The sequence below is a fragment of the Trichechus manatus genome, unplaced genomic scaffold, assembly GCF_000243295.1.
Source record: "Trichechus manatus latirostris isolate Lorelei unplaced genomic scaffold, TriManLat1.0 scaffold00081, whole genome shotgun sequence".
NCBI lineage: Eukaryota > Metazoa > Chordata > Mammalia > Sirenia > Trichechidae > Trichechus > Trichechus manatus.
In genome coordinates this window covers 8,313,742-8,338,099 of record NW_004444017.1, presented here as the reverse complement: position 1 = coordinate 8,338,099, position 24,358 = coordinate 8,313,742, and the positions used below count along the sequence as shown (strand labels likewise).

The 24,358-nt window shown below is 38.8% G+C and overlaps 2 protein-coding genes across 2 annotated transcripts in view; one reads left to right on the top strand and one right to left on the bottom strand.

Annotated features, from left to right (window-relative positions):
- Positions 1–14,333, top strand: part of CCDC38 (coiled-coil domain containing 38) — a 60,624-nt gene extending 46,291 nt beyond the window's left edge. Inside the window, exons 12-16 of the mRNA XM_004381284.2 lie at positions 108–259; positions 1,835–1,970; positions 7,490–7,695; positions 10,142–10,235; positions 14,035–14,333. Coding sequence (XP_004381341.1) covers positions 108–259; positions 1,835–1,970; positions 7,490–7,695; positions 10,142–10,235; positions 14,035–14,145 — 699 coding nt within the window. The 3' untranslated portion in view covers positions 14,146–14,333. The remainder of the gene's footprint in view (positions 1–107; positions 260–1,834; positions 1,971–7,489; positions 7,696–10,141; positions 10,236–14,034) is intronic.
- An 860-nt stretch (positions 14,334–15,193) lies between these two features.
- On the bottom strand, positions 15,194–20,983 carry SNRPF (small nuclear ribonucleoprotein polypeptide F). The gene is made up of 4 exons (XM_004381238.2): positions 20,843–20,983; positions 18,575–18,700; positions 15,913–15,977; positions 15,194–15,330 (listed from the first exon to the last, which is right to left on the bottom strand). Exons 1-4 carry the CDS (start codon positions 20,843–20,845, stop codon positions 15,264–15,266), a joined length of 261 nt encoding a protein of 86 aa, XP_004381295.1. The 5' UTR covers positions 20,846–20,983; the 3' UTR covers positions 15,194–15,263.
- Positions 20,984–24,358: the final 3,375 nt, after the last annotated feature.

Genomic DNA, 24,358 nt, shown 5'->3' with positions numbered 1-24,358 from the left:
ATCTCCCTCTTGTCAGAATGGTGTTCCTTTACTCCACTGTATATTTCTAGCGAAATCACAAGTGCATATTTTCAAGTGAATTGCATTCTTCATTGTTGACTGAGTAGGAACCCGAGCTTTATTTCAAAGAGCCTGAAGAGTTGCTTCAAGTTCTCACAGAGCTGGAAGAGCAGAATCTTAATTTGGTACAATATTCCCAAGATGTAGATGAAAATCTCGAAGATGTAAATAAAAGAGAAAAAGTTATCCAGGATAAAATGTAAGTCACTGAAATCAAGATTTATTCTATAGGAGATTTCTAACCAGAGACTGGTTGCAGCTCATTTATGTGTGGCCCTTCCTTGTGGTCACTCTGCAATTTCGGCTGGGATATTTATTAATAATAGTTTACACTGCCAGGTGGAAAAGGTAGAAGTTATATTTTCTCAGTTTAATTTTCATCCCTATCTTCCTTTCACTTCTCAAAGTATTTTCATAGCTAGCAATAATAAAGTACAGTTTGAAAGATTTCTAATTATCATTTAAAGACTATAAGAATTGAAATGGTGCCTACCATCTTGATTTTTGTTTAGCGTAGCTTTCATCCTGTCACCTGGCTAGCTGGTCTTCCTTAATCAAATCATGTTTTGGATGATAATGCTGATGAGTGCATTTTCCTTGGCTGTTACCTGCAGCAAAATAGTTCTTTTTTGTGATTAAATATTATATCATTTTATAATGTAAATTTCAATATATCAGAGTAAGGGGATTTCTGTCAGGGGAGGGAGGCTGGATTTGATGACTTACAAAATTTCTTTCTACTCTAAAATTCTATGATATTATTAGAATTTTGAAAAATTACTTCAAGATGCAGAGAATAGGTCTTTACATTCACCTGTTATAAAAATGTGTAGAATATTTTTCCGAAAGATTTACTGGGACAGAAGATGGCAATCTTTTTAAACCACAGGTCAAATGACATTGAACTTCAGAACAAATTAATTTGTTCAGAAGGTAAAAACCTAAAAATCATTATCTCATGCCATCCTTTACCATGATATCATTTATATCCTTGCCCTTCTCCCAATCCTTCCAGCATATGGTGTCCCACCCCTGACAGTATGATTTGCTGGGGTGGTGGGTGGAGAGGTGAAAGAGTGGGGTTTAGTCAAGCAGGAAGAGGAAATCTGTATCAGAATCTCTACGGTATCTTTATCAGAATCTCTAGGCAAGGGAGTCAGGAGTCTGTATTTTTTCCCTTAAAGAAACCCGTTGCAGATGAATTGACTCCAAGTCATGGCAACCTCATGTATGTCAGAGTAGAACTGTGCTCCATGGGGTTTTCAATGGTTGATTTTTTGGCAATAGATCACCAGGCCTTTCTTCCAAGGCTCCTCTGGGTCAACTCAAACCTCCAACCTTTCAGTTAGCAGCCGAGCACATTAACTGTTTATACCACCCGGGGACTCCTATTTTTTCTTTTAGCTCCCCAGATATTCTGATTATCAGACAGGTTTGAGAAGAGTGTCATACTAGATCACATCACAACTTGGGTTCCTAACACCTCAGCTCTGTCACTCTCTACTTGGGGGACACAAGGGGAACCACAAAAGTAGGGGAGGGGAGAAAATGTCCCTTAATGGAAGCTAAAAGCAGCATCTGTGCTTTTATTTTTTTCATTTTAACTTGAAAAGTTGCATGTGTTTTGGCAATATTTTTAAAATGGACTTATGTGTGGCTCGCTAGACATAGGCTGTTGACACATAATCTGGAAAGAGTGTCGAAGCTCCTGACTCATGGTTATCTCACTAAACCACAAATTACAGACAAGGGTCTCTTTCTTCTTTTGTACTAGAAACACCAGTATAGAGTTTCTTTTGGAGCACAAGGAAATGCTTAAGGCTAACTGTGAGAGAGAAGAAGAAAAAGCAGCAGAATTGGAATTAAGATCCAGGCTATTTAGTTTTGGAGAATTTAATTCAGAAATTCAGGTAATCATTCTTTGCTTGTGATATTTTGGCTCATGATAATAATAATTTGTATTTGCTGTGTACCAAGCATTTGAATGGCATTAAAGCAAATCACAAGTCCCAGATTGATGGTAGAGGTGGAAGAACAGCTTGGAATTATTTTATCAGTATGTGTCTTAGTCATCTAGTGTTGCTATTACAGAAATACCACAAATGAATGGTTTTAACAAAGAGAAATTTATTCCCTCACAGTCTAGGAGGCTAGAAGTTCAAATTCAGGGTGCCAGGTCCAGGGGAAGGTCCTTGTCATCAATCTTCCCCTGGTCTAGGAGTTTCTCAGCATAGGCACCCCAGGTCCAAAGGACGCGCAGTTCTGCCGGCTCTTCTTTCTTGTGACATGTGGTCCCCCGTCTCTCTGCTTGCTTTTTTCTTTTATATCTGAAAAGAGATTGAGTCAAGATACAACCTAATTTTGTAGATTGTGATCTGCCTCATTAACATCATAGAGGAAGAATTTACAACACATCGGAAAATCACATCAGATCACAAAATGATGAACAACCACACAATACTGGGAATCATGGCCTAGCCAAGTTGACACACACTTTTGGGGGACACAATTCAATCTATGACAGTATGTTAAGAGTCAATTTAAGTAAGTAGATATATAGAAAGCAGGCAAACCTGCAAAGGGGTTCTCTTAAAATGTGGCTCTAATTATTACAAAGTATGGTATTGAGGTTTTCCCCCTCTAAATAACTTCTTTCAGTCAGAGTGTATACATGTCCAGTAGTTTACTGCCTGTCATCATTTTGGTGGTAAAGCGAGAGCAAGTAATGAACAGAGGAAGCACTGAATCAACCTGGAATGAAAAATTTGCCCAACAGAGAGCTTGTAATAGATTTAGGCCTATCTGGGCCTGCGTAGGTAGATTCATGATCAGAGCACTTGTGGCACACAATAGTATACTTCTTTATTTACATATTTGCCTCTCCCGGCTAGATGCAAAACCCCTCGAGGGCAGGGATTGTCTTACTGGTCTTGTCAGCCCAGTTTAGCAACTTTGTAAGCTAGGTACTCAATAAATGTTTGTTGAATGAATGATTAGATTCACTTTTAGGCCCACAGTAAACTCCAGCTAACATTGGTTTCCTCATAAAAACCTTAAATGAAACAAAAATTCAAAGCTAAAATGTAGGGCTAATATCTTATTTATGGTTATAAACTTTATTTTTAAGCAGAGGTAGATTTGGGGACACTCTATCATTGGGCATTGGGCAAATCTGCTCCAAAAGACCCCCTTAGAGTGTTAAAAAGCAAAGATGTCACTTTGAGGACTAAGGTGCCCCTGACCCAAGCTATGGTGTCTTCAGACTCCTCATATGCATGTGGAAGCTGGACAATGAGTAAGAAGGACCAAAGAAGAATTGATGCATTTGAGTTACGGTGTTGGTGAAGAATACTGAATATACCATGGACTGCCAGAAGAGTGAACAAATCTGTCTTAGGAAAAGAACAGCCAGAATGCCCCTTAGAAGCAAGGTTGGCAAGACTTTGGCTCATGTACTTTGGCATGTTATCAGGAGGGACCAGTCCCTGGGGAAGGACGGGATGCTTGGTAAAGTGCAGGGTCAACAAAAAAAAAGGAAAACCCTCGAAGAGATGGATTGACACAGTGGCTGCAATGATGGGCTCAAGCATAACAATGATTGTGAGGATGACGCAGGACTGGGCAGTATTTCATTCTGTTGTACATGGGTTGCTATGTGTTGGAACCAACTCCACGGCACCTAACAACAGCTCTCAGGAGATGACTATCTCCTCTGCTCATAGATGAGCAGGGTTAAAAAAAAGCAAGAAGCTGTTTATAGCTCCTTCACACACACATTTCCTAGGGTGGGATCGTGCCCTCTGGAGGGCATGGGTCATGCACACAAGAAGTGTGATGACAGCCACCTTTCAGCTCTTCAATGCTGTTTTAAATAATTCTGCAGCTGATCGACATGCAAGATGTCTACTAAATCAGAGTGATATCCGCCCACACAAACCCCTTTCATGCAAGTTTAGGGCAACTTTGAAAAAAAATGGCAAAAAAAAAGTGGTGATTTCAATACTCTTAAACCTTGAGGCAACCAGATCTCTAAACAGAGAAGGTAGAATTGATCTGAAAATCACTTTAAAAGACTATCTGTGAAATTTTGTTCACACATGTAATTTTGTCACTCGTATATTGTACACTCTGGGAAAATGAGGTTAGTAATTCTTAGTGTCTCCTAGAGATATGAAATGCTGGGTTGGAAAGGGGAGATGGAATAGGAAAATTGGGAGGGGAAAAGTATTCTTAGAATTTTCCTCTTCCCCACCTCCATTCTTTCAGATCTGAAAATGTGCAAAACAATGTTTTATGAGTAACTAAACATTTTTCTAGTTGCCCTCAAGTTGACTCTGATTCATGACGACCCCATGTGTGTCAGAGTAGAAATGTGCTCCGTAGGGTTTTCAATGGCTGATTTTTTGTAAGTATCGCCAGGCCTTTCTTCCTAGGCACCTCTGGGTGGACTCGAACCTCCAGCCTTTTGGTTAGCAGCTGAGTGCATTAACCATTGCACCTAATTTTGATATACATAAATTACCATGGTTATTTGGAGCTATGATAACTGTAAAATGAGCACTTCATTTTTTCAAAATTTCCACACACCTAACTGTACTTAATCCTCTAAAAACATTTTTCCTTGATTCACTATTTTATTTTTAAAATAAAATTTTACATTCCAGTAAAAGGACTGTAACATTGAAAAAGATGCAGATCATAAGTGTGTATCTTGAGGAATTTTCCCAAAGTGAACACACTCACCCCAGATCAGGGGACAAAATATGATCAGCACCCTAGAAGCCTCCTTTCAGTCCCCACCATCCCTCAAAGGTGACAACTAGCCTGACTTCCATTACCATCAATTAATTTTTCTGGTTTTGGACTTTATATAATCATGCAACGTGTTTGGCTTCTTTCTCTCAAATTATGTGTGTTAGCTTCATCCATGTGGCTTTGTGTAGCAGCTTGTTCATTTTCATTTCTGTGTGATATTCCATTGCTCAATTAGCAGAACATATTCATCTCTGGTTTTGTTCTTCCGCATAGGAAGCTGATCAAGTTCAATCAGGAGGGTTGTTTAAATCAGCAGACAGCAGAATAATTGGATTAGAAATACAGAATTAGTGAGTTGGAAAGGACTTTAAGTAAACATCTAGACATCTCTTCTTTCCCTGGCCCTTCTACTTCTATCAAAACTACCAGTTTTGATATGATCGTTCCTCTTAAAACATTGCTCTGGTCACATCATTCCCTATTCAACTTTTGGAAGGCATCCAAAGTTCCTGGTATTCAGTCTTCCATAACTCAGCCCCACTGTACCCACAGGAGTACCCCCCATCCATTGCAGCCTCAATTGGCAGCCCCTCTGGAGGTGTGCTAGGCTGGGCCTGCCATCTGGTGGCGGTGCCAGGAATCAGCTGACACTCGCTTCCTCTGTCCTCAGGCCTGCGCCTAGAGCTCCCCTTCCTTTTGCCCTTTTTGCTGTTGGGCCAGGACCTCGATCTCTTTTTCATACGTGATTATCTTCTTTAACTTCATTTCTCTCTCCTATTTCTTACCTGGTTCTTACTTTTTATCTTAAGAAAGTTTCTCTCTGTCTTTTTTCCTCCTGTTTGACAACCTGATGCCTTCAAGACGATTCTGACTCATAGTGACCCTATAGGACAGAGTAGCACTGCTCCATAGGGTTTCCAAGGAGCAGCTGGTGGATTTGAACTGCCAACCTTTTGGTTAGCAGCCGAGCTCTTAACCGCTGCACCACCAGGGCTCCTTGTTTGAAAGGGGAACTTAAAAAAAAAGACATCCTGAAAGATCACTGCCATCCAACCTCTAAAGTTCTTTCTAAGTGTTCAGAGGTCTCCTTCAAAAATTTCCATCAAGTACTAGCCATTCTCAGATTAAAGTTGCTTTTTCTCAAAACCAGTATTCAATATATATTTTTAAATATATATATATTTTCTGCTTTATTTAATGTTGCAGCAATAATGTTTTCTCCTCTCCAATGTACAGCATTTCAACCATTTGATGGGTAACTTGCACTTTTTTTTTTCTTTTCTTTCTGTTTTTCTCCAAATTTTCTAAAAGGAATGTGTTGTTAACATAAATAGGAAATACAATAAGTGGTATTTTAGAAAGGGAGAAAAGAGGGCTTTGTGGTAAATAAAATTTTCTTCAAGTTTCTAAAAGGAATGTGTTTTTAACACAAACAGGAAATACAATAAACGTTACTTTAAAAGGGGAGAAAAGGGGGGTCTTTATAGTAAATAAGACCATCAAACAGCCTGGTAAATAAGGAGGTGGGGGAGCCAAGCTGTTGGAAGCACACCTTTGGTATCAGATCTTTGCCTCTAAGCGCTGGTGGCTGTGCAAGGAGTTTGTGGTTCCAGGAGGGGTTTCTCACGTCGCCAGGAGCCACAGCTGTCTGAAGTGTGTTGTTTGGCCTTGGCTTGCTTTATGGCGGTTCTCATGTTCTTAAGCAGAAGCAGGAATTGGGGCTGGATGTTTCCAGGAACGTGCTTTACTTTGCCCAACAGTTTACTGAGCTCCTTTTAACTGCAAATGCTGGACACTAAGAGGAGAGAGAGGATGGGCTTTCTTACCATTCTGAACTACGTTATCTACCAGCTCCAGGATCGCTACCGTCGAAACAGCACAGTGGCCAGGCACAAGGATCAGCAAGGTTTGGCCTAAGCCTGTGCTGTCTACATCAGAGATAGTGACTTAGAAATACTGCAGTAGCTTCCCAATACAGGGAGTGAAAATTAAGCTGCTAAAAAAGGCTTTTTTTCTAGGTAAGCCTGGAAATCTGTTTGCTTGAAACTTCCCCACTCTGGGAGAATGCATTCAGTCATTTATTCAGCAGACATTTATTAAGTGCATAGTTATGTGCAAGTCACTGTTTTAGATATTAAAAGTGTAAGCATAAGAAGTAGCTCCTGCCCTCCAGGTGCTTAGTCTACAAGGGGAGATACGGCATAGAAATAACTATCATACAGGATGACTACACTTTTAGCGATTACAATGCAGAGGGATTCATGTACTGTTCTGTAAGGAAGTGCATCAGAGTGGCAAACAAGGATTTAAAGCATGAATGCTGTCTCTACTTGGGGGAATCGGACACACAAAAAGTTCAAGCGAAAGGATACATTCTGTTTTGTTACAATTACTTTTTATATCTAGACTGAAATATCTTTTTATGAAAATAATCCAAGGGTAACTATAATAATGATCTGACTATAAATTATGTTATAGATTAAATATCACTGCTACATTTTCTCACTGTTCTATAATATAGTATTAAAAGTATTCCTTTTCAAAAAAGGAAACATTTAGTAGCATATGAACATCTTTTCGCTATAATATGGTAAAACGGCATTTTACATTTGTTGAATGAGTAACCAACTAGTGATGTGAAGTTTTCTGCTCTTCCTTTTCTCCTCAATCTCAGGAAAAACTGATAGAATCTCTTAATAAAAAAATCAATCAAGTGTACAGAGTCTGCATAGGAGATGCTGAGGTTGGCAGTCTCAACCCAGTTCAAAAGCTGGTCAAAGTGGAGTCTCGCCTGGTGGAACTGAGTGATCTCATCGAATCTGTTCCTAAAGAACATGTGGAGGCAATTGAGAAACTAAAGCAGAAAGAACGAAGGCTAAAGTACTCAATGTCTTATGATATAAATACAGTGAATGACTTAATGTGATAGGAAGCTTTGTTTTTGCTTGGATTCCACAAACATTTAGCGAGTCTGTGTTCTATGGCAACAACGGTGCTAAGTGTTAGGGACACAATAGTCAGGAACCAGACCCAGCCCTGCCCTCCTTATAGAGCTTATTTACTGTGGGAGACACATTAATCAAATATTCATATGAAATAAATGTGTCATTACCTGGGGCAACTAACCAAGTTTAGGGGGTGGGCAGCTTAGCTTAGAAAAGAGAATCTTCCGGGTGAGCACACTAGTTAGAGGAACATTTTTGAAGAGCTGTCATGTGGAAGGAAATTTTGCACTTGCGTTGAAGGGCCCAAGGCACAGAATTAGGGGCCCTTCTTTGGCAGACTACAGGGAGACTTGATCTATGAAGGAATTCTTTAAAAGTCAGAACCACACAATGAGGACTTTCTGCAGGAGATAATTTACCAGCACTTACATAGCGTTTACACATTAACTCATTTATTTCTCAAGACAATCCCATGAGGATTATCACTGCTGTAACCCCTGTCCTTGTTTAGCTTGGGACTTTTCAGAAGGATGCACTGATTTACAAATTTCCACACTGAGTTAAATAAGGACTTTTATGTACACACTACTGTTGAAGCAATGATTGTTATAAATATAACATGATCTCAGTATAACGTAGGGAATGCTTATAGGTGGAATAATGTTTATGTTATAGCAAAAAATATGTTGGGAGGCAGACTGGTATTGTGGCTAAGAGGATGAGCACAAGAGCAAGTCTGCCTGGGTTCAATCCAGGTTCCATTACTTCTACTTTGTGACTTTAAGCAGGCCACATAACCTAAGTTTCTTCATATGTAAAATAGTAGTAATAATGGTACTTATTAGGGCTGTTGTGAGGATTAATTAAATAATCCATGTAAAGCAATTCAGCATTCTTGGCACATAATAAGTACTCAAATACTAGCCATTGATATTAGATATTTTGTTATTGCTTACTACATTACCAGTGCATGGGAGATATTGTCTCCTCCATATAAAAATGACGTCCAGAATATATGAAGTTGATCTTTATGTGATCCTATTGAATATAAAATGAATTTTTAATTAAAATTTAAATGAAAGATTATTCTTCCCACAAGATGATCGATCTATGACTGATTACCCTAACAACACTTGCATCTTTTTTATAGTAGCATTATCAAAGTGTGGTTAAACTTATTCTCCATAGTGATACACGATTCCAATTCTAATTATTTATCATTCTTACTAAAAAGAGAATTTTAGTTGATTTTCCCCGCTGTTTGGGGACACTTAACATAGCATCTAAAGAGCCCTCATGGTGCAGTGCTTAAGCACTCAGCTGCTACCCAAAAGGTCAGTGGTTCAAACCACAGCCTTTCCACATGAGAAAGATGTGGTAGTCTGCTTCCATAAAGATTTACAGCCTTGGAAACCCTATGGGGCAGCTCTACTCTGTCCTATAGGGTCACTATGAGTCGGAATTGATTCGACGGCGGTAGGTAACATAGCATCTAATTTTGCATAAAAATGCTCAATGTTATTTCCATCCCTTAGTATAAAACCTTACACTCATGACTTAATTATACGGGCCCATAAAATAGCTATCACTTATTGAGCACCTATTCTGTGCCATGCATTGTACTAGACAGTTTCCATAGGTTACCTCATTTAATTTTATCCACATGACAACCTTAAAGATGGATATTTATAATTTTACTCATTTCACAGAATAGGAAACTGAGATTGAGAGAGAGAAGAAACTTGTTCAAGGTTACACAGCTAATAAAACTGAGCTGGGATTTGAACGTATCTGATTCTAAATCTGGTTCATTGTTTTTCCTTCCTTTTGAGAAAGAGACAAATCACATTTCTTGGTCTTAATTTGAGGATATCATTTTATCCTCATAAAGGTTTTTTTTTTTTTAATCAATTCATAAACATTAACTGGAAAGTACACTTTTATGGTAATTAACAGAGCTATATATGTGTGATTTGTATACTTTTCTGTATGTTATACCTACAATAAAAGGGGGAAAAATAAACGGAAGTTAATTCGAGTGTCCATCGCACAGACTAATTGTAAAATGCTGGACTTATAAGTGGAGTGACAAAAAGGCTTAGCTAAAGTGCTCATTGTAGACCAAGGTCTAACTAGATTTTACTTCTTTTCAAAATGGTGAAATGAAACTTCTTCCCATTTCAAAACAAATAGAATTTGTTGTTGAGATTTCACCTGAATACTCAATAGCCATAGTTATGTGTAAAGATGAAGTGATATTTTCATTCAACCTCAAGGGAGGTCTTATATTTAGCTAGTTTATTACCAAATAGTAATGATGTAGATCTATTTCACTTTCTGTGATTTATAATTACGAGAATCTATTTCCCCCCTTGTGACAGGTTGCGTGAAGAGAAAATGAAAGAAAAACAAAAACACCAGGAGGAACGGCTGAAAGCTGCTCTGGAAAGAGCAGTAGCACAACCAAAGAAAAAGGTTTGTGTTTTGTTATTAATAGGTCCAGCTACATCAATGTGTGTAGTGCTTCGGTGGTGTAGAACCAAAAATACATTATTCATCTAACTTATCCACGTTGACCTTCAGTAAAATAATCTTTATTGCTCACAGCTTCAATTTGTCTCTCTGGTTCATTTATTCAAATTACTGATTTAAATTTCTCGATGACACCTACTTTTTAGTAAAAAGCCACTTTCTCCCTATTCTGGGTTAGTGTCTGAAATATATTCCAGGAAGACTATTTCATGGTTATCTGCAAAGCCAATGTAGACACTGATGCTCATCATAATAACAGTTACCACATAGTGCTTACTCTATGCCTCACAACCAGCCTTTTGAGGTAAGCACAGTTAAACCTGAGAAAGCTAGAATGTGTGTAAGTCAGAAACCTGTCAGAGAAGGAAAACTCAAATATTTTCTATGAATAAAGAGCAACAGAGTAGTGTAAAACTGCATCTTGTCAAAGGTGGAAAACTTGCGAGACATGGAAAAACAAGGCAGTCCCGCCAAGTTGCGGCTCTCACAGGTTTCACTGTACTTGAAAAAGTTTTGAAGTATGGTAACTGTTAAATATGTACCATGTCCAGAAATGAACCTATATGTCTATGGCCAACTGATTTTTGACAAGGGTGCTAAGTTCATCCAATGAGGAAAGAATAGTCTCTTCAATCAATGGTGCTGGGATAATTGGATCTCCACGTGTAAAAGAATGAAGTTGGACAAATACCTCACACCATACACAAAAATTAACTCAAAATGCATTGGAGACCTAAATGTGAGGACTAAAACCATAAAACTCTTAGGAAAAAAATGTAAGAGTAATTCTTCAGGACCTAGTTTTTGACAATGTATCAATGGATGACACCAAGAAAGTCTGAGCAACAAAAGACAAAATTGACAAATTGGACCTCAACAAAATTGTAAACTTCTGTGCATCAAAGGACTTTATTAACAAAATGATGAGACAGACTACAGATTGGGAGGAAATATCTGGTAACCACATAACTGGTAACTCATTGCTATCGAGTCAATCCCAACTCATAGCAACCCTATAGGACAGAGCAGAACTGCCCCATAGGGTTTTCAAGGAGCAGCTGGTGGATTCGAACTGCTGACCTTTTGGTTAGCAGCCATAGCCCTTAGCCACTGCGCCACCAGGGCTCCATATAACTGATAAAGGGTTTAATATCCTGAATATATAAAGAATTCCTACAATTCAACAACAAAGACAAAAAACCCAATCAAAAAATGAGCAAAGGACTTGAATAGACATTTCACCAGAGATATACAAATAGTTGATAAAACACAACAAAAGATACTCAGTGTCATTATTCATCAGGGAAATGCAAATCAAAACCACAATGAGATACCACTTCACACCCACTAGTCCCTAGTGGCACAAATGGTTAAGCACTGGACTAGTAACCAAAAGGTTGGCGGTTCAAACACACCCAGAAGTGCCTCAGAAGTAAGGCCTGGTGATCTGTTTCCAAAAAAGATCACAGCCTTGAAACTCTATGGAGCAGTTCTACTCTGCACACATAAGGTCACTTTGAGTTGAAACTGACTCAACAGCAACTAACAATAGGATGGCTATTATCAGAAAAATGGAAAACTACAAGTGTTAGCAAAGATGTAGAGAAATTGGAACTCTCCTCCACTGTTGGTAGGATAATAAAATGGTGCAGCCACTGCGGAAAAGTTTGGTGGTTCCTCAAAAAGATAAACATAAAATCACCATATGACCTAGCAACTCCACTCCTAGGCATATACCGAAAAGACTTGAAAGCAGGGACACAAACATATAGTTGTACATCAATGTTCACTGCAGCATTATTTACAATAGCCAAAATGTGGAAACACAAATGTCCATCAACAGATAAATGCATAAATAAAATGTGGTATAGCCATACAATGGAATACTATTCAGCCGGAAAATGAAGTTCTGATATATGCTCCAGCATGAACTTTGAAAACATTATGCTGAGTGAAAAATAAGTCAGACACAAAAGGACAAATACTGTAGGATTCTACTTATATGAAATATCCAGATTAGGCAAATACATAGAAACCAGAGTTTATTAGTGGTTACTAGGAGCAGGTGTGAGGGAGAAATGGGGGTGGGGGGGAGGTTTGCTGAAGGGGTATAGTTTTTGTTACAGATGATGAAAAATTTGGAAATGGATAGTGGTGATCGTTGTACAACATGATGGTGAATGTAATTGTCATTGAATTGTACACATAAAAATGGTTGAAATGGCAAATGTTTTAGTACATATATTTCATCACAATAAAATATATTGCTAACTTAGGTTACATATATGTAAGGCTTCAACAACCACAACCAGATGAAAAATACTGGTTAATTGGTTAGACTATGAATCAAATGGTTTGAAGACTGATCTATGAAAATATAGTGAAATTTAAAAAAAAAAAATACTGTCAACAGGTAATTTTTTTTTAAATAAGCATTTTATCTTAAAAAGGATCTGTATTTATCTAACTTCAATTGAACTCTTTCTACAAAGAGTTTCCTGCCCTGTCATCTCAAGGGAGAATTAATCATTCTTTATAGCCCTTCCACAGGTACATACTACTATTCATTTAACCCACCAAATTGAAACTTTTTTAATATATCCACCTTTCCTTCTAGACCATGAGTTACTACCTTTGTGTCCCCAGTGCTTGGTACATAGAGGACACTCAATGCTTACTGAATTAACAGACTAAAAATTAAAACACTGGAAAATTTTTTAAAAGAATGGTGACCCAATAAGTCTACCATGTACAAAGATCTCTAACAAGTTTTTACTCAGGATACTTCACTGGCAACTTTCTCAGAAAGTACTAATAACAAAGGTTACCAAAGGAGATTCTTGACAGTTAAAAAAAAAAAAGAAAAAACTGTGACATAAGGAATTCAGAAAAGTCCAGTCCTCCTACGACATTTTTGTTGTTCCATGGGATGTGTGCTATTGTTCAGTTCCCTTGGGCCAGGGACATTCTGCAATGCATGGGACAGCCTCACACAAAGAATCATCCAGCCTAAAATGTCACTGGTGCCCTTTCTGCGACACAGTAGAGATGTTCCATCAAATCTCATGTCCAATATAGTAGTCTCTTCATCCATTAATTCATACAAATTCAGCTACAAAGCAAAACAAAAATAAAGGGGGAAATCCCAAGACTAAAAGAGAGAAAATAATATGAATAGTGATATATTTGAGTACATGCCCCAGAGAAAATGAACAGTTGTGAATCTAGGGGTTTCTCTAAGCCTTTCCTGGTGGGCACACTTCCCAGAGTCAAGAGCAATACCAGTGTTTCAGAAGACAGTGCATGGTTTCCTGAAGTTTTGTTTAACAAAATACCTAAATGCCATTCAACTGGTGCTCAACACAAGTAATACCTTCTAACCATGAAGGAAAAGGTAATTATAGCATTTACTGAGGTATGTTGGCCAACATGGTGCTTTCCTAGGTTTTTCAAGCATTAATTAGACCATATTCTTTTAGATGACTTTACCTGTATCTCCCCAAGTCCCCACAAAACATAATTACTGTCTTCTGCATAATATGGGTGCTCAATTTGTTACTTAATTTTGCCTAGCATGTTGGATATCCATTAGGTAATCTCTCTTTGTAACTGTGGTTATTTAATATTTTAAACCATATTATTCTTTGTGAAAATCATTATTAGTAATTTTACATATATTTCAGTAAAAACGAAAAAAACTACGTTAAAGAGTATTAAGTATTTTGCTTTCCTTTTGTTTTAGTTGGGAAGACGACTCATCTTTCGTTCAAGACCTCCATCTGGTAACAAACATGAACTACAATTAGTCAATGAGACAACAAAAACACAGGAGGAAGAGTATTTTTTTACTTAAGGCATTTTATTACCAGAATTTTTTTAGGCATATTTTGTAGATTTTGGTTTTCAATAATGGCAATATTCTGTCCTATATGCTGGCCTAACCAATTTGAGGAATTCAGGCCCTTATTTCAAAGGTTATAGGAATAGGAGTAGGAGTTATTTTCTTTTGTTGAAGCCTTTTATTATTCCTAATTATTGTTCTATAAAATTAAACATTTATATCTATACTTTGAGTTGCTACCCAGTTGGGCGTATATATCCAAGTTAACTTTACTGATGTAAGTATATGGTGAATGACCACGAAAGTGTAATAATGGCCATTCTCTGACAAGATGAGAGCTTTACATGATGTATTTTCTCAACCAGACTATAGCAAAGTTCACAGCATATGCTGTATCACCATGGAATATACATTTTGAAAATGTACAACTCTAAAATATATGAAGGGCTTTGGGGGGTTTAAAACTTAAGTGAAAACCACTAAATTACAGTCTCAGAACATAACTATGAGACTGGTTTTTATTTCAGTCACGAATTATGTTCAGAAAACTTAATTCCCTTAAGTGAACAAAGCATATACCTTCAACCTAAATGACAGTTCACAATTTCTGTTGTGCTCTGTCTCCACATTCATTTTAATTCTTAAGTGATGCTCCAATTTTAGCTATGTGTACTTTTTAGCTTATACTGATATAGAATTAACATGTAAGTAATTTACTGACTACTAAGAAAATAATACAGTATATATAATACTAAGAAAATGTTTAGATTTATACATGTCAAAAGTGGCTCAAAAATAACTTTAAAAGAAACAGTTGCTCTTAAAAGGTCTCAGTTAATATATAATCACAACAGCTGAAATTCACCTTCATAAAAATATCTAGAGCATGTAAATAAGTTATTTTCCCTCATAGAGAAAACAGTATTGGTCTTAAAAAAAAAAAAAAAAAACCACCAGCTTGAATAGTTAGGTGGCTTTTAAACCATTAGTTCTGTGAATAATCTCTCAATTATTTCACCATTTGAGTTTTGCATATAAATACATGAATATGAATGGTTCACAAGTTGAAAAACAAACAAATCTTTATTGTCTAGAAAAACATATATAAAAAAAATCCCCCACAAAAGATGCTATTCTCTCATTTCCCCATCTTCTTCCTCTTCTTCAACACCTCTGATATAAAGGACATTATTACACCTGTAAACACAAAAAGAGTCCATTTTGTTGTTCCAACCAAAAACCATATAAATCTGAACTACTATTACATTAGATTTTCTCATTACAAAAATACTGAATGCTAAATTTATACCATTTCTTTCTCTTTTTAAAAAAGTTTTTACCACAGATTTGTTTTAAAAGCATGTGGCATTTATTTTTATCATGTAGTTGTTATAAAATGACATCTTTATAATTTTCCAAAGGGAATTTGGGAATTTGAAGCTAGTTCCAGAAAGAATATACTAAAAATCCATAACAGAGGCCAGACCCAACTTAAACAAGCTCCTACAACTAAGATCACTGAAAAAGGCACTCAGCTAAGAGCTAGAAAGTTTAGTATTAACACTAGAAAAATCATAAGGATGAATAACTCCAACAATTTAAATTTTACCTTTGACAAGTTTAACAATTTCAAAGACTTCTGAAATCTAGTTGTGGACTATTTTGTTAAATTAATAACAATTTTTAAAAAAGTAATTCTGAAATTGAGACACTAGTTTATTCAAACAGGTGTTTCTAATGCTCATCAGTAACTCCCTACATACCCTACTGCCCTGTTACCTTATCAAAACTTCACCCAGATGGCCAGACAATGCCCCATCTATGTATTCTTCTGTATTTGCAAGCTTTAAATAAAAAGAAAATATGTTAGTATAATAGCACAGGATACAAACAGTATAACATATTTAATACTGGTGAAAGAACTTATCATCTGAGACCCTTCTATACCAACATCTTACATTATCTATAATCATAATTAGAAGATCAGCTCTCTACTACTATCATAGTAATTTTTGGTTTCATATAAACATTCATTGAAGTGAACATTGATGGATGTAAAACTAACATGTTGTATAATAAAGCTTGTTTCAACAAAATTTTCTGAATCTTCCAGGTTATATTTCTTTCTATTAGGCATCAAAAGAGTATGTCAAGGAAGGCAGTCTCTGATTACAAGTAAGCTGTGATTCAAAAGTTTCCCTAAAATTCGTTTCTAAAGAACCAGATATTAACTTTTCCTGGAGTAATAATGTTATAAATCATAGTACCCAAATGGGTGTACAAAAGCTATGGATAAAATACCAAATACTTTTATATTCGTCAACAACCAAACCGAAGAACTGAGTAAGAATTTAAAAACAAAAAACTATGTGCTAATCAACAGAGAAAAACAAGTTCTTAAGAGGGTAAACAATTAAGAGTGACCATTATAGCTATTTAAGGGAACTCAATTATTTCTAATTTTATATCAAATGTTAGGTTTCCTTCATATACATAATAAACTTTACTCGTAATTTTTTTTAAAAATCACAATCCGTGCCATCTGGGGCACACAAGAGAAATGAACAGGAGACAAGGGAAAGAGGGAAGTTCCCTTCCTAAGTAGGCCAGTGGAAAAGAGAAAGGAAAACAAGGCTTAAAGAGGATGTGAGGTAAGCATTTAAAATATTTTAATGAATTAATGCCGATACTGGATGTTACTTTCTCATCTATGAAGAACAAAAATTACCCTCCTATATCCAGAGGATATGGTTTTATTTGAAATATATGTGGTTGCCAAGAGACAAATAGTTTTACATGTCATGAATATCAGAAATAATATATTAAGATCAACTGCTTTAAAAACAAAGTGATTATTTTTGGCCAATGCTCACAAACATTTAATTGGTTTCTAAATGACCCAACAATGCTCCAGATGCTTTCTACCACACTTTAAAAATAAAATCCAAAGACCTTACTGTGGTTTAAAAGGCTGTACATGGGTACCAGACCAACCTAATTTTCTATCATTCTTTTCCTAACTTACTCTGCAAGAGCTGCTCTAGCTTTCTTGTGCCTTGAACCTGCCAAGCATCTTCCTGCCACAAGGCGTTTGTACTTGCTCTTCCTACAAAGTGGATGCTCTTCCCTCAGATACTTCAGCTGCTCATTCAGTTCTAGTCTCTGTTTAAATTTACTTCTTCAGAGAGGCTTTCTCTGGCTATCCTATCTATTATTGCACAGTCACTCTATTCCCTTGTTCTGCTTAGTTTTTCTTCATAGCATCTATCATTACCTGGTATCTCATTATATTACTATCACCAACCACTAAAATATAAACCCCTCAAGGGTAGGGACTTTGTTTTGTTCATTGCTGTATTCACAGTGCAAGGCACACAGTGGGTACTCAATAAATATTAGCTGAGAAAACAAACTCAAAAGCATATCACTGTGGTTGGTTACTCAGGAATACATTTTGCAACTAATTCTGGCAGGCTCACTAGGAAGCTATATTATTTCTAAAACTAAATACTCAATGGGTATTTTTTTGAGATACCATTCCTATGGCATAATAATCACTTTTTTTAAAGTGTACAATTCGGTGGTTTTTAGTATATTCATAAAGTTGTACAACCACCACCACTATCTAATTCTGGAAAATTTCCATCCTCACGGGTATATTTTTCAGATTTTTCTATGGCCTTGGTAAAAGATTCCTGCTTTTGGCCAAAACCACACTCTATAACTTTGGGGACCTGAGCATCATCTGTTTAGGTGATAAACTCTTATATCAAGAAAAATCTTAGCTCTCTGCCTGCAAGTACTCCTGCGGAATACTTAAAAGAGTCACGGTCAACCGACCATCTGTCTAGGTAACCTTTAAAATATATTCATCTGCTATTTATCTGTCACATAAATACTTGCAGTTCAGGAGTCATTAGAAAATACAACCTCAACCTCTTTCATCAAAACCTGGCTAAAATAGTTATAGAAGCTAATTTAACAGACAAGCAGTCAGTTCATGAATTCCTTTGGCTGGCCTGTCTTCCCCATTAAGAAACGTTTGATTTTTTAATTACTTTGGTGCTGTCCCTTTAGCAGTCATTAAAAGACATTGAAAGGGTTTCACTTGAGAAATTTCTTTCAGAGGTAAGCGCTGGGAAAAGTTTTGCTTCCTCCAGCAAACTAGTGTGTCTCCCTTACGGCATTATGAATCAAATGTCTGAGCTCTTCTTACTTTAACTACAAGGAATCAAATCTGTGGGTGAGTTTTGATTTAACCCCATATCTTGTACCTTGTGTATCAGTTATAACATCTTCCTGGCCTTGACTTTATTCCTGATTTTGCTTTGTATTTGTCTGTTTCACCATATGCGCTATTATAAGCTACATTAAGCCCTTTGAGGAACAGGGTGGAATAAAATAAATACATTTGTATAAGCTTTGTAACTCTTTAGCTTACCTGCATGTTCATATAGCCATCTACAGATACCAGGTAGCCCTTGTACTCCATTCCCCACTTAAGTTTCACCATCACTGGCTTTCCTGTTAGTCCATTCAGGAAAGGCTTGGGATTGAGGGGTAAACTCTGCACAAACAATAAAAAATAAAAATAAAAAAAATTGATTCGTTTCCCTTAGCTTGGCTTCCCCCACCCATTCGCCTCTACCAAAGCATCAACCAGTATTTTATGTACCCAAATGAAGCAAACTCTTGACTCCCTTTCACTCTTTAAATTATGAAAATTATTATATAACTTTCACTATTATTTGTCGAACAGCACTAGGAAAATTTAAACAACCAATTAGCCAGTTTCATCTTCAACCCCTCAAAACTTTTAGAAGTATTTGTTATTCACTTAAGAAACTGCTCCAGGCTCTAAAGAAACAAAGGTAAAGGCACTAAAAGAGGAAAAAAAAAGCAGATGATATAATCCCTGTTCTCAAGAAGCTCGCAGGGGTGGGGGAGGACGCATACAGATGGACAAATAATTATAGTGCAATGTAGTAAGAGGAGATACACACCGGGGTACCAAACCAATCCAGGGGAAAGAGAAAAGGTTGCCTGAAATAACTAATGCCTCAGTTTTAAAGGATGAGAGGCGTTTCCAACGAGGAAAAAGGACTGTTTCACCAGGCAGAGGAGGTTACTGGTGTAAAAGCCGGTAAGGGTAAAGCAACAAAGAGAGCTCAAACCAGTTGCCCTGGTCAATTCCGACTTCTGGTGACCCATGTGTGCACAGTAGAAGTGGAGATCACCAGGCTTTTCTTCTGAAGCGCCTCTGGGTGAGTTCGAACCGCCAACCTTTTGGTTAGTAGTTGGGCCCTTAACCAAATGCAACACCCAGGGACTCCTGAGGTGAGCTCAGAGATAAACAACTCAGTGTTCTCAGAGCCCCCAAATATCAGGCTACAGAAGGAAGCAGGGGCCAGAACATTCCACTTTAATTCTGGGGGTAGGATTAGGTCTTATTTGACATCGTATCACAAGTGCCCAGCAGGGCTGGCTACATACTGTGGGCAATCATGCAATATTTGTTTATTTGGCAAACCAGAAGGATCCCAAGTAGATTCAGACTTTTCTCCTTCCCTCATTTGCTTCCCCATCAGCCCAAAGGAAGAAATGAACCAAGAAACTTGGCTACACAACCCTTCTAAGATAAGCATATTCAGAGTGATCTCAAAGGACACAGGAACTACTGCAATAACCTCCTAATGGATCTCCAGTTTTCACTCATCTTTCTCCAGTTTACTATCAATACACCAACTATTATTACTTTTTAAAGTATATATCAAACGTCACATCTCTGCTTAAAATGCTTCCATAGCTTCCAACTGCACCTGAAGTAAAATCCAAACCTACTAATATTGCCTAAAAGGTTCAGCCCAATGCTTGCCTCTCTGACCCTATCTCATAACTCCTCTTCCCACAAGAAGCACTGTGGCTTTCCGTCAACTCCTGGAATGCGTCAAGCTTTCTTTCCAGCCTTAGCGCCTTTGCTCGTGTTCCCTGTGCTTGGTACGCTCTTTCTCCTATTCTTTAAGGGACTGTATTTCATGTCATTTACGTGTCAGGTCAAATCCCTTCTATCAGGGAGGCCATCCCTGATCACCTATCTAATGTACGACGCATCCTGTTTGCTTCTTTCTTAGCACTTATTATTTGCAACTGTATGTTTATCTGTTATTATTTGATCAACGCCTGTCTCCCACACCAAACTGTGGGTTCACAGAGCGCAGGGTCATCATCAGTACTTTTCACCCAGCATCTCCAGCGCCTGGAACAGTTAACTGACAGCTAGATGCGCTCAATAAAGATTTGCGGAATGAATAAATGAATGCTCCAAAGCCTGTGCTTTGGGTTCCAGAGGGCTGCGGGCTGGGAGTCCTTACATCATTGAATGAAAGTGGATTACTGAGTGTGATACGCAGGAAGTGAAAACCCAGCGTCCCAAAGTCCCGCTTCATCTTTACCCCGGCCCTGTGGCCCCAGCCAGGAAGGAAACCTCGGGCCTCGGTTCAATTGAAGAAGAGGGGGAAGGAGGGCAGGATGCTGGGGAGGGGATGGCACCGGGAGGACCTCAAAGCCCCCAGCTCAGGGAGAAAGGGACTGGCAACGAGACTCACGGCACCTCACATGGATGAATGGGGACCGCGCGAAACCACCACCAGGCCTAGCGAGACGGGTCCCCCACCACCACCTCTGGCGACTCACGCCGTTCTCTCCCTACCATTGTGACTACCGGCGAATGGTGCAGGCTCCTCGCGGCCGACTCAGCTGTCGTCCGTCCCTCGTGACCGAAGCAGCCGCTCTAGGCCCCGAGTCGCGGCGTTCTAAGAGAAATGGCCGCCAAAATGTACCGTGACCTTTCACCTGCAAACACAGCCCGCTCGGCTTCTCTGATTGGTCGTAAAGAGACGCCTGCTGATTGGAGGAGGCGGCTGGGCCGTGTATCCTGGCAACCAGTGCTGTGCTCTCGTGGCGGAGGGACGCGGCCCAAGTTTCTCCTTTGTTCATCGGCCTCGACAGGTGGTTGGAAAAGCCTTGTGTTGACTTTATGCCTGGGAGATGCTATGTATCGTGTAGAAAGGACGTGATTTCTCGCCAACTTGGCTAATAGAGGTTTCCTTTGTCCTTTTGGCGGAGTGATTAAGAGCTCGGCTGTCAACCAAAAAGGTCGGCAGTTCCAATCCACCAGTCGCTCCTTGGAAACCCTATGGGGCAGTTCTTCTCTGTCCTGTAGAGTTGCTATGAGTCGGAATCGACTCGACGGCAGTGGGTTTGGTTTGGTTTGGTTTTTTCCTTTACTCCTGTGATAACGAATTTGGGGACCTCGAATTTCTTCCTCATTTTCCCATTGATTCTGTGATTTCGGGGCTCCTCTGCCACGGTCACCTTGTACCTGAGTGTTCGCTATTAATGCCCGTTTCAACCCACCATAAAGGAAGTGGGAAAAGCAAAACTAGACTAGGGAAGGTGAAACTCATCGAAGAAAGTCAGATAGAGAATTTATTTCAGATGAGGTCAAACTGAGTCTAGAGTATGGCCTGATAGTCTCCCTGTCATTCTGTTCCTTTTGCATTGCCAGTAAGGCACAGTCTTTTTATATGCATTTATAATTAAGGACGTGGGCGTTTCTTTAACGCTATCGCTCAGAACGTATTACTCAGAATCTCACTCGTGTTTCCATGTTACAGACTTTCAACTCTAATCTGAAAAGAAGCTAAATGCAGGTTTTGGAAAATTCACTATCGCACTTTGGGTAGCAGTGCTTTTTGCTACCCCACGGAGATAAATTTATAAGTGGATTGAGGCATTATGGCACAGTGGGTAAGACTTTGGAGGCAGCGATATATGCTTGGTAGGGATAGTGTTGGACAGAATAGCCATCAGAATAATCAGTTTTGATTTGGGGTAATATTGTTGTGTGCCATCAAGTTGATTCTGACATTTAGAGACCCTATAGGACAGAGTAGAATTGCCCCATAGGGTTTCCCAGGCTGTAATTTTTACAGAAACAAATTGCCAGGTCTTTTCTCTAGAGGAGGAGCTGGTGTGTTTGAACCTCGAACTTTCAGTTATTAGCCCATCGCACCAGGGCTCCTCTTGGGGGAAATAGCAGGGTTTGTATTTTTTGAAGATGGGGAAGAATACATTTCGAGCATATTCTGAGGGAAGTTTCCTCAATTATTAGGATGGATTCTAGCTGTAAAGAAACATCTAAAAAGTAATTTATTAAATTACCAAGAAATATTTATTGAGGGTCTACTACAAGCTACTGGTTAGTGCAAACCGTTAACCACCTCACTGCTAATCAATACGTTCGAAGTCCACCCAGAGGCTCCTCAGAAGAAAGGCCTAGTGATCTACTTCTGAAAAATCAGCCATTGAAAACTTCAGGGAGCACAGTTCTACTCTGACACGCATGGGGTCGCTGTGAGTGGGAATTGATTCAACAGCAGCTGGTACTGTTACTACAAGCTAGGCACTCTGGGGAATAATGATGAATAAAATGGACATGTGATCTCTGCCCTCATGGAACTTTAAAACCTTTTTTGAAGAGGGGAACTAATACATACTGAGTGCCTGCCATGTTGTGCTAGGGTATTTCATGTAATTTACTTAAGGAGCCCTGGTGGTAAATAGTTTTAAGAGCTCAGCTGCTAACCAAAAGCTCAGCAGTTCAAATCCACCAGCCACTCCTTGGAAACTCTATGGGGCAGTTCTACTCTGTCCTATAGGGTCGCTATGAGTCAGAATCGATTCCACAGCAACAGGATCTTACTTAAATTCTCACAACACTTCATGGAAAGTATTAATCTTCCCATTTTAGAGATGAGACACATTCAGAGAGGTTAAGTATTTTTGCCCACGGCCACGTAGTGAAAATGGCTCAGGCCACATAGACAGTGAAAATGTTTCCAAAGCCCAAGAGTTTTCCTTTATACATGCTGCCTCTCCCCAAACTAAGTTAGAGTAGAGAACTAGTGAGCAAATATATAGAAATACCAGTATGAATGCACAATGAAGGAGGATAGGGTTCAGAAAGTGACTTTTGAAACTGATGAGCTCTTCCTTTTATTTTCTCTTCTTTATTCCCATCATACTCAACATTTTGTTTGTTTATGATTATGGTCAGAATTAATTATTGTTATGGTCAGGGTAGGTTTAAGGGGGGGATAAAAACCTGAGTTAGAGCAATGGTATGTAAATGCTAACCCCTAAACCTGGATCACTCTGCAATTAGTATTGGGACTTTAAAACTATCTTTATTATTTGAAAATAAAGAAACAAGCCCAAAACAACTTTTAAAAAAATTGTACAGGACTTCCAGCAACATGGCGCTCTAGGAAGAAGCACCATGCCGCCCCTCCACAGCAAAGATCTGAAAAACTAAGCCAAACGGCGAAAACAGCAATCCTGAAACCCTAAACATCAAATGAAGAGATAAAGAACTCGGCCAAGCACCAAATGGAATAAGAAACTGACAGAGAACAGAGAGCGAGGAGACATACATGGAGAGGTCCCCTATCAGCTAATGCAGCACGGATCCACCATCTTGGACTCCTATCAGAGACCAGCTTACAGGGGGTACAAGAAAGCAGCTTCACAGAGCTTCCAGCAGGAGACAGAACAACCAGTAACTGGCGATATATGCTTTCCCACCCCCTACCCTTCTTCATCCCCACTCGGCCTCGTCTGCTTCCCACGGCCACAGTCTCTTGGCTGGGAAGCACTGGCTGCTTGGATTCCACCCGCCCACACTGGCCGACTCCCTGAGTGCCATTTGTTGGCTGCTGGTGTTGCTTTTTTCTGCTTCTTTTGATTTCTTCGTTATCTCTCACCACCTCCCCCTCCTTTTGCTCAAATACCTGGCTCCGTGCGCCATCTTTGCTTCTTCCTGAGGGGCTGTGGAGCTCGGCTCGAGTGTGGAACTGCTTCCCGCTCCGTGATGCCACACTGGTGGGATCCCGGGGCTTTAGTTTCTTTGTTTGTTTTCAATTGTTTGTTTGTTTTCTTTTTCTTTTCTCGAGTTGGGAGCCCATTCTGACTGGGCAGTGGTGCGAGGCTTGGAACCTACCCCTCAGGTTGCGCAGACACGCAGAGGGATCCCTGACAGCATTTCTTTTTTTGTACTTTTTTTTTTTCTGTTTTTTGGGGGAGTTTTCTTCTTTTTTTTAAATCTGTTTTGTTTTCTTTTCCCTCTTGTTCCCTTTTTGTCTTTCTTCGTTACTCAGTTTCTCAT